General features: G+C 44.6%; 1 protein-coding gene across 2 annotated transcripts in view; it reads right to left on the bottom strand.

Annotated features, from left to right (window-relative positions):
- The window catches only part of LOC144155636 (uncharacterized), a 60,342-nt gene that overhangs the window by 20,605 nt on the left and 27,313 nt on the right, over positions 1–12,424 (bottom strand). For both annotated transcript variants that reach the window (XM_077687206.1, XM_077687205.1), the window contains exons 9-12: positions 10,513–10,611; positions 9,753–9,904; positions 3,434–3,593; positions 36–134 (exon numbers count right to left, since the gene is read on the bottom strand). In XM_077687206.1, coding sequence (XP_077543332.1) covers positions 36–134; positions 3,434–3,593; positions 9,753–9,904; positions 10,513–10,611 — 510 coding nt within the window. The remainder of the gene's footprint in view (positions 1–35; positions 135–3,433; positions 3,594–9,752; positions 9,905–10,512; positions 10,612–12,424) is intronic.

Here is a 12,424-nt window from a genome sequence, read left to right on the forward strand (position 1 = left end):
CTACCGTCAGCCCAACTCTTCCATACTAAACTCACCTGTGTCGTCGGATGGGTTTATTGCCCACGTGCACACAGCTTCACAGTTGCCTGACAAGCTGTACGAGCCAGACGTGCCCAGTGTTGTTTCATGGCAACCTGCACCAATGTGTTCAGTAAGGTTAATACACAACAGCAAGCCTCACACAGATAAAATAGATAAAATTTTTACACCTCATTTCCTATCACGAATTGGTAACTGGCCCTCTACACCAGCCTTTTGTTTAATTTCATATTTATTTTTACTTTTAGAATTCACGTTTACAGTGCTGTCACTAAATATTTTTTTTGGCTCTCTTTGCCCTAGATGGCCTTGCGCAATAAACACCAACCATCATCATTACAACAGCAAACCATGTATTCGACAGTGCTGCATCAACTCTCTCTTTAAAGGCTCATTCTTCGTAATACGCAGGGGTGGAACAGGGTACATGGGTATGGGAGCAGTCTTGGGAGCAGGCAAAAGGGCCTTTTGCAGCAGGCATGGAGCAGCCAAGAAGGTCGTTTGGAGCAGATGTCACACCAATTCGCAACATTATGGTGCCTCCATAACCTCCCTGCAGGCTGCTGTGCCAGCCCCCTGCCAATTATGTTTTATGCATCTACCACATTAGGCGTTTATTATGCTCTCGAACCTTCTCTCAATCAGGAACGGAGTTCTGTACTATATCTGAAGGTTTGCAACATGCGGAGTTATCTAGCTTTGGCAGCAGCGAGCACACCGCGATATCCCCGTTCAAAGGTCAAACCTCACGCGCAGAGTAGAAGATGAGCTGACAGGCCTCGCTTCTTGTCCAGTAAACAGCAGTGTTAAGCGAACTAGGCGTTTGCTTGCATTTTTTTCTATTGAACAGCAGTTTCAGTGTGTGCAAAGCTGAACATAGCTGTTTTTTTCGTCACGGGCTTGCGAGAGTTGATAAAACTGAAAACGCAACGTTTCACGCACAAGTTTTGCACACGATACCTTTCAGGGTATCACCAAATATTATAGAAATTGTAGGAGGGTGCTCGCACCGCCTCACCCCGACCTAACCAGGGAGGAAGCGTCCACGTTCAGACAGCTGCAGACGAATTCACTGATGACCCCGGTCGTCATGAAGCACATACAGCCAGAACTCTATACGGACGACACGTGTGTGTTGTGTAACAATGCTAGGGCCTCGACCGCCCACTTACTCTGGGACTGTGAAGTACGACCTAACGAGGCGGCAACCAGGACAGACCTACCACCGTGGATCCAAGAAGCAGTGCGCAGTTGTGACAAGGACACCCAACTATCAGCCGTCCAGCAGGTCCTGGCGGCCCTCAAAAAGCAGCACCGGAGCGAAAGCTGCGGGGCGACGCCCTCCCTTATGGGGCAGCGGCGTCCAACCCCGTAGGGAGTAGCGAAGGTGTGGTCCGAGTAGGGGTGACGTCGGGATCGACGAGTGGCTACGTCTGGGCGCAGTGTACACATTGTGTCTGTTGCAGGCACTCAACAAAGTCTTTCTTCCTTCCTTCCTTGCGAGAGTTGACGAATGTACGCCGTACACTACGTGAATCGAGCGTGTTACGTTACTAGAGCGTGTTAGAACGTTGGACCATACTCTACATAAGCAAAGCTAACCTCAAAATTCAGAGGCAAAAAAGAGTAATTACCTCGCAACAAAAGTGAACCAAATTATCAAGTGAGAGCAAAGTGTCCAAGACCCTGTTTGTTCAATACATGCAGCTAAAAAAAGCGTAAAAAACTTGCGGGCCGCAAAGCTAGGATCTTCAAAAATAGTTGAATAAATTGAAGTTCACTCCCAGTACATGACAGCCGCTCATGCGAATATTATTCTATCTGTTTCCTATCCGTTTGCGATGAGACACGCAAAAATTTTACGTACTTTTGGTAATCTTCCATTTATTGTGGGACAGCGGCCGGCATAGGCAAACCAAACCGCGCAAATGCGATAGAAGGAGCACAGTGCACGTAGTGCCTACGGCCTTACGCACAAGCCAAAGCCAACTTCCATAGCCACTCATAGCTTTCGTGAAACTGAAACCATCACCGCCTTGATAAAACTGAAAACGCAACGTTTCACGCACAAGTTTTGCACACGGGGCATCATGGCAGCCGTATCTCACGGCTCCATTCGGGCACTGCGGCGCAGGACGGCGCTGATAAACCGAGTTTGGCGCAACAGGGGCGTTTTGGCGTAGGTAAACAAGTTTGGAGCTCAATGCGCAGCTGTTCCACCCCTGAATATGTCTTTTTTTCCGCTGCTATGGTATCTACCAGCCCAGTAATGATAGAATGATACATAGGATGGTCGACTGCAGCGTAAATAATGACTTGCAGCCTCATTTATTCATGTCATTTTCGATTTCAATGACACGGACGCTGAGGCGGCCGCCATGACAGGAGGGCGCTAATGACATAACTGCTCCTGTCGCACCATGGCCGGCCTGGATGCGCATGTCCTGACCGGTTGTGGTTGAGAGCCCAAGCAGCATGACGTCAGACCCAAAGCTGTGATGCAAAGCACACGGCAAAGCAGCACACGCCAACAGCAGCCAGCGTGTTGGCTACGTCACAGGAGCCCTGACAGCAACAGTTTGTGGGCAAGGAGGTGCTCATCACGTCAAGCTGATGCCAATGCCGAAAGAGTAGCCATTCTAAGCTTTCTGGTAAGCATTTGCGTAGTTATCGCAGCTCTATGCCTTTTCTAAATTAAAGAATACAGACAGGCAGTTTTGTTTGTAGACGAAAGTATCCTGGATGAAAGATTTGTAAGGCAACCAGCTTTACAGGTTACTAGCATTTCTTAGTTGGTGGAGAGCATTGTCGGGAAGCGTGGAAAATTTTCACTGCTTTCAAAGTGCATATCGATTGGGGCTTGAAAATTGCGTCGGTGCGGGGCCTGATTAGAAACCCATCATTTGGTGGAAGAAAGGAGGGGGGGGTTTGAAAATACCATAAAAAAAGATAATTAAAAGCAGGGGATTTCGGTACTGAGTCCCCGAGCCTTCCCTGATATTCAGCAAGGTCCCCGGGCTCCCTGAGTGGTAGACAAGACTGGGAGCACATCGGCTGGAGCTTGGCCAGGGCTTCGAGAGACACCAATTGCGGTTTCTATTCCTCTACCCCTCAACTTCTCATCATGCTGGGTCACGACTTAAAAGTGGGGGCTCGGGGTCCACAGTGACACCACTCATTGTTGTCACTGATTTTTGCCAAGAATGCTCAAGGTGCCCAGTGCGGGGATGTATTTGGCTTCACTTTGACGCTGTCAACAAAACAGTACCCTTTAACTGCTGCTGGGAAAGCCCTGTACAAACCTACACAGAACACAGGCCTCCTTCAACACGGAGTTCAATGTCGACATAAATGGTAAATTCGCCGTCACCACTCATTCTGAAGTGGAACATACCTCGCTCCACACCAGTGAAGTTAAATGTGAACGAGTCATCCTTGGTGAATTTCTGGGCCCGCAGCATCAACCTGTTATTGATGGACGCCACAGAGTATCCCTCACTTCCCATTACAAACTTTTGAAGCACAGGCCCTTTTCGGTAGAAGTCCGAGACCACCTGCAAACATAGAGAAAGGCCATATCTGTATGCAACATGAACTTTAAACTTACCACTGATCAACAATCAAAGCATGTTTAATGGAAAGTTTACTAAGCTAAAACAACAAGCAATGCTGTATTGAAATTGTTCTTCTGCTACCGTTAAGGAATGGATACCTACAAGTTGGTGGGGCAAAAATATACCAATAATTTGTGAATAGTGCTTGGCGTTCAAATTGTGGTGTACTTCCACAGTTGAAATATTTAAAGGGACAGACAACCGATTTTTGTCACGTATATGTTCTCTAGCTCATATGAAAGCCAGCGTTTTATATAGCCCGGTAACCACAAGCAATTTCTAAACAAATTGGCAGGGCAGAAATAATTTTAATTTGGCAGCAAACTTCCTGAAATCGGAAGGGTGGCGGTTCGTAGTGTCGAAACTTGACACTACAATATGTGTCCCTGTCAAGTGACCTGCAAACCTAGCAGCTTCTGTAACTGCTGAAACGTTTATTTAAGTATTGAAAACCCTTTAATACAAGTATTTGTGCAAGATTAAATTGTATATGTATTTCTAAACATTATTTTAAAAATTTTAAAAACACGCCGCCCACCGTCGCTGGGGTGCTCTCAGTGTGGCTAACTGAGCCTCCATGTCCACGGCAGCGTTCAGTAAACAGACCCAGTGAAGGAGCTTTGACGATTCTGCCTGAGTCAGGGGCGTTTGTTCTGCTAAAAATATTTGATTTCAGTCTGCAAATACGCCAACGGCAGCTTAACAAAAAAAAAAAAAAAAAAAAAAAAAAAAGTCGCGCCCGGGGAGAATCGAACTTCCCACCTCCACAACGTGAAGCCAGATTCTACCTATCGTCTATCCCAACAGATGGCGCATTCGTGCAAAATAGACCACTGCATTAAAAACACACATAAAGGAACAGGAAAGCCTGCGATTCAAACTTTTTTAGACTTTTTTAGCTGGGGACAAGTTCTTAAATATTGTTTTTCATTTCGCATACAGACAAAAGTATGTTGCCGAGCTACTCTATGTCATGGTTGCCAGCATTATTTTTGGGAGGGACACATACGGCTCGTAGATCTAAAAATTTCGATTTAAAAAGTTCTAGGGCGTTATCAGCAAAACCGTTTCTCGACAAGGTGCTTTAAGTGATGCCCTTTCATTTGGGATAGAGAATATATACTCGACAAAAATCGGTTCTGTCCTTTTAAGCAAATGAAGTGTGTGTGTGTGTGTGTGCACGTGCACGAGAGAGAGAGAGAGAGAGAGAGAGAGAGAGAGAGAGAGAGAGAGAGAGAGAGAGAGAGAGAGAGAGAGAGAGAGAGAGAGAGAGAGAGAGAGAGAGAGAGAGAGAACTTCATTGAGTTTGCCAACTAATTTTCTATTGTTAACAAAAAATTTGGCTTTGCTGTAAAACACACTGCTGGCATCATTGTCCGACGCAAAGCCCCAAAGCATAAAAAAATGAAATTGCATTTAAAATGCACAAAATGTGTCCAAGCAAGAAGTTTAGGTCTGTGAATAAATTGAGAACATTGCACAGAAGCAAATGTAAAACTAAATCAACCCACCAAGTTTGTTTGCAAATAAACATGCTGTTAGAGAGGTATGTGAAAGTAGGCTGTGAAATGCAGCACTTCACGCAAAATTGTGCCTTTAACAACAGGTGCGAAAAATAACGTGAAAGACCGTCGTTTTTTAGGGCCAACTTTGGGGACACATCTCTCACCAACGTATGAATGTAATTTTGATGTACTCGATCTCCAAAGATAAGATCTGCTTTTTATGAGTTGTGTTATACCCCTGTCAAACTTTCAATCGCAATTCAGTCGATCTGGATCGAGCTCAATCCGGATCGGGTGCTGCTACACGGGAGTTTCAATCGTAATCGAGCCCGACCTCACTCGAACGCAATCCTGGTTCCCATAAGCACGATTGAGGTTTCCAAGCGCGATCGCATGAAAGCGGCGGTACTCTCGTCCCCGCTGAGTAATGGCACAAAAGTTGAACAACACACAACAAACACCACAAATTGTATCAAATAATTTTACCCAAATAAGCGTGCAGTAATGTTTAAATAGTTACGTATACCTACGACTGCGCAAAGTTACCATACGCTGGCGGCAAAGTACATTTTTGGCGCCGTCTGGCGTACGTAATTGCAACCGGTGCAACTTCTCAATCGGGATTGAAACGTGCTGTGTAGCAGCGGCCGTACGTCGAGCGCGCTCGAAAAGTCAATCACCCTTCGCTTCAACCTGGATTGAAAGTGCCCGTGTGACAAGGGTATTAGTAATGTCATTGCAGTATATTAGGTTCTTTAGTGTCCAATCTGTACAGCATACTCTGAACTCACTCATGCTCAGAGCTTTCTGTGAAGGGTTGCAGTATTACAACTGCATGCAAGATACTAAAAGAGTACTGACAGGAAATTTTCGTGTTACGTTTTTTTTTCGTTGGGTGCCTACCAGCCCACTAATCATAGAATGGCACACTGGACGGTCGATCGCAGAATAATTATTTACAGCCTCGTTTATTTGTGTCAGTTTCGGTTTCGACAAAATGAACAACGAGGCGGCCGCCACGACAGGAGGCACCTTTGTGACGTCACCGTTCTTATCTCTCCACTGCCGGTCTGGATGGGCGCACACGCGTCTAGACTGGCCGTGGTCTCTACCATGTCCACGCGCCCGGGCAGCATAACATCAGTCCCAAAACCATGACGTGAAAACCACACTGGAGCAGCGCGCACCAACTGCAGCCAGTGTGTTGACTACGTCACCAGGGCCCTCATGTCGACAGTTTAGGGCCACAAGGATTAGATGACGTCATGCTGATTCCGATTGTGAAAGTGTATCCATTTGAGCTTTCTCGTGCTCACATAGATTAAAACGGATTTAAAATATGTTATACTGAACCGTTACTGTTAAGACTTGGTGGAGATATCTCCATATACAAAGGAAGCCTTTTACATAGTTATCTCAGCTTTGAAATTTTGTGTCAGTACTCCTTTAAAAGCTAAAAAAATTCCCAAAAATCTACTTTTTAAAACCATCATTGTTGAAAGCAAAGCTATTTTCTTTTTCGGTCAGCCAAGTATCCAGTCCAGAGAACATATTTGAGCCGTAATGCCAACTTAAAACACAGATGGCTAAAGTCATCCAAGATTTGATGAGAAAATGGCATATTTTTATGACTCGAACCTCTGATCCCTTGAGCACAATGATGTGTAGCCTAATCTCACTGAATAACGCACCTTTTCGTTACTGATTTCCCACCAAAACTACCCTCTTTTGTCTGCGGGTTGTAAGAGAAATGGGTAGACGAAATTGGAACATGCCAGCCAAATGGCTAGTGACCACACGTGACCACAGGGAGCAATCTGATAAGCCGGGTTTCACAGGTCGTTTGCTCAGCAACATGCTATGCGATGGATAAAAGTGGCCATGTATCGATTGGCAGAAGCATCACACAACATTAAAACAATGTAAATATACCCCCCGAAAACTGAAAGAAATTACAAGAAGCTTGAGAAAGCCCCGAGAATACCTTTGTCTGCGTGTCTAGTTGCAACATATCGCGAAAATTACACCAAGGTGAAAGTAAGCTCAGAACACCCTGTGACCTGACAGCGCTGGCGACATGATTGTGTCTGGGGCTGCATAATGGTGCAGCTACCTTCAGATCACCAGCGAAGGAAAATAAAAGAAATAAACTGTAAAAAGTCATGATGACGGTGCAAATTTATTAAGGTAGCATAATCGGTCTGCTATGAACGATACCACAGCAGCCAACCCACCTCACGACGCATGTATCAAAAACGTGGTCATGCAATAAGCAGGCCCGTCGCAGAGGGGTATGGAGCATTCTGTTAATAGCCCTTCCACTGCGACTCACTGCATGTGATGCAAACCACCTAGGCCTATTCACTCGCAAAAATAAAGCACGAACCTAAGAAAAAGACATTTAAAGCTGTGGTGCATGATCAGCACCGCAGCCAAGCGATGGCATGTTGACAAGCGATGGCATGCTGCCAACAACTGAAAACTTGAAGCAAGTGTCTGGGTTTGGGAAGACCTCCTCTGGGTCAGGGGAAGACCTCCTCTCCCCCGGAGTCGACCTGTGGGATGCACGAGCATTCCGCTAGGAGTCGACCGGGCGATTTGGTTGGAATCGGTTGGCTTGGTAGTGCCTACTCCGAATGCCCTGATGACGGTGAACTCTGTTGGCTCCACGGGACACTGTTAATAGATTCTGTCCTGACCGGTCGGAAGGGATGCCTTCCCTGCTTCCGCGGGTGTGATGGCGGATATCGAGGTCCGAGTCCCACGGCTTGATCGAGCAGACAGAGCCACTGTCTCCTCGCAAGCGATAGTCGTGTTGTCTGGTATATGCCCTGTACCTGCCAGGCAATAAAGCCTCACTTTGGATTGCCGGAGTCTGTCTACTGCATGTGAGTACCTGTAGTGTACGGCGCGTAACACTTTCTCTAGCGAAGCTAGCCGGGGTCCTCTGCTATCCCGTACGTTAGCCCACAATGTACACTCGTATCGTCTAAGCAAGTACACGACACCAAACTCAATTTATAGCTGTCACACAACAGCTCAAACAGGCCTGATTAGCAACAAAAGGTTCCTAGCGAGGTATGGAGATACAAAAGGCGAGCAGCGTTGCTTGATCAAGGTCAATTACCACCCGACATCAAAACGACAGTGATAACCACTGACAACCGCCTAAAGCACAGCGACTGCGACGGCGGCGCCTCTGGAAGTGGGCACACTAGCACCATCTGGTATTTTCTACACAGAAGAGCACGACCGTTTCTCAGTTCGCGCCACTAGATCATTCTAGTTCCCCATAATTCTGCCACTGTTAGTGAACGTGTGCGTGCTATTTTCTTCTTGCTCAAGGTGAGTTGAAGCACTTGGCGACAGCTCACCGCAGCATCTAAACGAAAAATTAGGGAGTATGCCCAAGCCAACGGCAACATGTCTGCCTAGCACCAGTTCGGCATTGCCAAAAAAAGTGCACGCTACTGGCTAAAGCTGAAGGGGCAGCTCTCTGTATGCAACGCTCAGAAGATTTAATTTCGTGAGTGCCGAGCTGTGCACCTGGAACAAGATGGCAACATTTGTCCACAAGTGTCGTGCGGTGTCTATATGAATGAATGCCCCAAGGCGCCTGCTGGCCACTTGCACAGACCGGCTCTCGCGACGGTCTGCACATGCTTTGCGCTCACTTCCTCATGGTCTTGTGAGTGCTTAAGAAGTGCTGCATACACAATTCTCGGAACTGCACTGATGACAACTTGCTGTGTAAGCAACAACCACCCAGAAGCAGCCATCGGACAAAATTTCAGGCAGCTCTAACGAATAATCTGAGACGAAACAAGTTATACCCTAAATAAAACGGTGTAGTGTACCTAACTAGTTTTTTTGAATTCTCAGGTGAGGGGGTCGAGCCATATTCCACCTTATATGAAACTTTGCATAATCGTTTACAGGTCTGTGCACTGAACTGCAATAAAGGAAATCCATGCAATATTGTGTATTTTGAAGCTAATTTAAAAAGAAATGTGATCACAGGGCAAAATTTTCACTTTATGCAGCTTTTCGATCCCTACATCCTTTATATTCATTAAATTAGATTTATCCTAGTTCATTGCACAGGTCAAACCTTTAGCTAGGTAAATGCCAAAGCATTCTTCTATTGAGCATTTCTTTATTTGGTTATCATTGGTAGTGTAACTAGCAATTTTGATGCATTTTCTGACAAAAATTAACTTTTAAAAATTCACAATAACTCTTTTGTGTACTTTAAACAGTTAGTCAAGCTAAAAAGACATGCTTGTTCAAAAAAAACAAAAAAACAATTACAATCCTGGCTTGTAAATTAAGGAAAAAAATTTTCAGTGTGGCCTACCATCTTGAACTAGTAAATGAAATATTTTTCAGTCTAGTTCCACTAACTTTTTCACTGGTCTAGCTATCACCATCGATGTTTTCCTCTTGCAAAAGCACTAAATACAAGTTTCTCTCATATCCGCGGTGCACATCTGTTTCAACACCCGGAAAAACCAACCAGAACAGCAAAACAAAAATAAAACAGAGGCAGATACCAATTGCAGCTGTAAGTACATTTCCACTGACAACTGTTTACCTCCACCGAAGCTTCTTTGCTCTTCAGTGCAACCACAGGCGATAGAACCACCTGCTTGGTTTGATTCACTTCCAGCAGGAACACAGAATCCTGGCTTTCTTCGCCAGAAATGCGCACATTGGTCGCCTTTTCCTTTAGATGGCCTCCCTGGGCTGCAGGCAGTGACAGACACATGAAAGGAGCATGAGCTTACTCCACAGCCCAAGTAACAAACACTGGCTGCAAGCACATGGCCCTGATTGCAAATAAGCAAGACCCATAACAAGTATCACATCGTGAGGACATGCTAGTGATGGAAATTTTAGGCGCTGCACTACATAATGAAATTACGAGTGAAAAATAGCAAATCTTTTGGCTGCAAAGTTTTTTTAATAATTACTAGTACTGTGAACAGAATCACAATGAATGAATGCAGAACCAAATTTACCCTGCGAAATGAAACAACAAGGCTAGCAACAGTGAACCAAGCAGTACTTGTGAGAAACCAAATGGAAAAGTGGCACAAAACGGGGGAAGTACTACAAGTAAAACAGTATTTTTTTACAGTATGCCTTTTCACACTTTTTTTTAGTGCTATACTTGTTTCATCTCTGCAGCACTTGTGATGTGTAATGAACAGGAGTGGTGCTTTCCTTACTCATAATACACAACCCAACAGCAAAGTTGCATCATTTAATTAAGAACTTAAAATAAGCACACAACACAAATAATTGAACAATTCTGAGGTAGCTTGCTATAAAATGTAAAAAAAAAATCTCACCTGATACAGTGACATTTGCCGTAAAGGCATCATTAGCATAATATTCAGGAATCGTCAGGGACACCCAAATGTACTTGCTAGATGTACGTGATACAAGATCTAGATAACAAAGAAACAACAGGTAATTTTTTAAACAGTGCTTAACATGGCAACAATTGCAAGATGAATATATTTTAAATCCAAACTCTTAATTTAATTCAAATTTTAAAGCAAGCCACATGAAAACTTATATATTAGCACAATTTTGTTTTAGCTTAAAATTAACAACTTATTTTTGAAGTTCTGTCTGCCAAAATGTGCAAGCCCTTTAAAATTTTCATTTTAAAGGAGCCATGAAGACAAAATACAAGTTTGCATTATTCGAAAGATTTCGTGTTTTATAGTGCCCCCAGTGCTTGTCCGAATGCAAACGATGCTTTATTCCCTGAGAAATTAATTTAAGTTAAAATTTTGATTTTCCTGCTAAATCGTGCATTTTTGTGGTCTGCAATGACATCACAGGAACCGACCGCTCTGCAGCCGATTGGGAAGCCTTGTTTACCGTTAGTAAACCTAGATGGCGCCACCATACCGAGGCAAGCCGTTTTCTGCCTTTGGTTTGTTTTTGACCGTATTTAAACCTGGCTTGTTTTTGTTCAATGAGAAAATAATTGTTTCGTGAAACAGAGTGCTCGCTCGACAAATATGGTCACGTAAGATAGCGTTGCTTGCGTCAGTTGGCCAGTGTCGTCTGAGACAACCCCAAAGCCCCGCAGTACTGTGCAGCTAAACCAAGCATAGTGCGCGCAGTACCACCAGCAGTACGCATCGGTACTTCTATGTTTATGTGTGCTTTCGTAACTTCCACTGTTTGTCCTACCATTCTTACGGCTCTAAAAAAGATGTGCCCTAATTTTAAGCGCAAATAGCTCGTTTGGCAAGCTTATACGCTCTGCCTAATTTGCCTTTGCTTTTGCTGGCCTCCGCCAATCGTAGAGCTGGCTGGTATGACATCATAGGTTCTGTTGCGGGAAATGAGCTAGTGGGTCGCATGGCCATTCCCTTTTTTCCTAATTATGTAGCTTATTTGAGTGAAGTTTACGTTAAAAGTGGTGTCAGTATGATTCTATGATTCTAACGAGGCAACCTTTTGAATAAACCAAAATTGTGTTTTCTCTTCATGACTCCTCTAAAGAAAATAGGGTGAATAATGTTTGTTTGAATAGTTGCAAATCCAAGCAAACATTTCAAGATGATCAGCACTGAACGAAAAAACCATGTACCCCCTCCGTCTAATGAGGACTATAGTTGAATGCAAAGCTTTCTCGTGATGAATTCCTTGGTTGGCCAATCCCACACTGCGAGTATGTGCTACTATGGAGGCATGCACCACTCTTCTATAGAATAATGACTGCAACTATTGGGTACATACTTTGCAGGCCTAAAGTTTGGGTTTGGGGTCTACGGTGTGAATCGGTACCTCCTGCTTGGCGTACAGTGACTACTTTTTCAATTTGGTGTTGGTTCAAAACTCATAATGCCACGACAGGCCTAACGTCCTAAACTTCAAAATGTGATGTTAGGCCTAACGTCCTGCGGCTAACAACCTTATGGCGTGCAGAGCGACGCCATTCTCATCGCATGTCGAGCTGTGGGTAATGGCTGTCGATGCTCATTCCATAACATGAGTTAGGCCGTGACGTCGTGCAATTGCACGCCTGCATCACCTCCTCCTTATGCTGCACATCAACCTTTAGAGGAGGGGGCCTAACAAAGCTGTCGCCAAGCTTCGCACGGAAGCGTTTTAATTTTTCCTCACTTCACTCATGATCATCATTATTGCCAGAGAAAGTTGGTTTTCCTGCAGTGTTTTTGCATACCAGTACAGTATACCAGATCACCCTTTTTGCTTTTGCCTTGGTTAGCAGTTTTA

The sequence above is a fragment of the Haemaphysalis longicornis genome, unplaced genomic scaffold (assembly GCF_048455015.1).
Source record: "Haemaphysalis longicornis isolate Haplotype H1 unplaced genomic scaffold, Haemaphysalis longicornis Haplotype H1 scaffold_1, whole genome shotgun sequence".
Lineage (NCBI taxonomy): Eukaryota > Metazoa > Arthropoda > Arachnida > Ixodida > Ixodidae > Haemaphysalis > Haemaphysalis longicornis.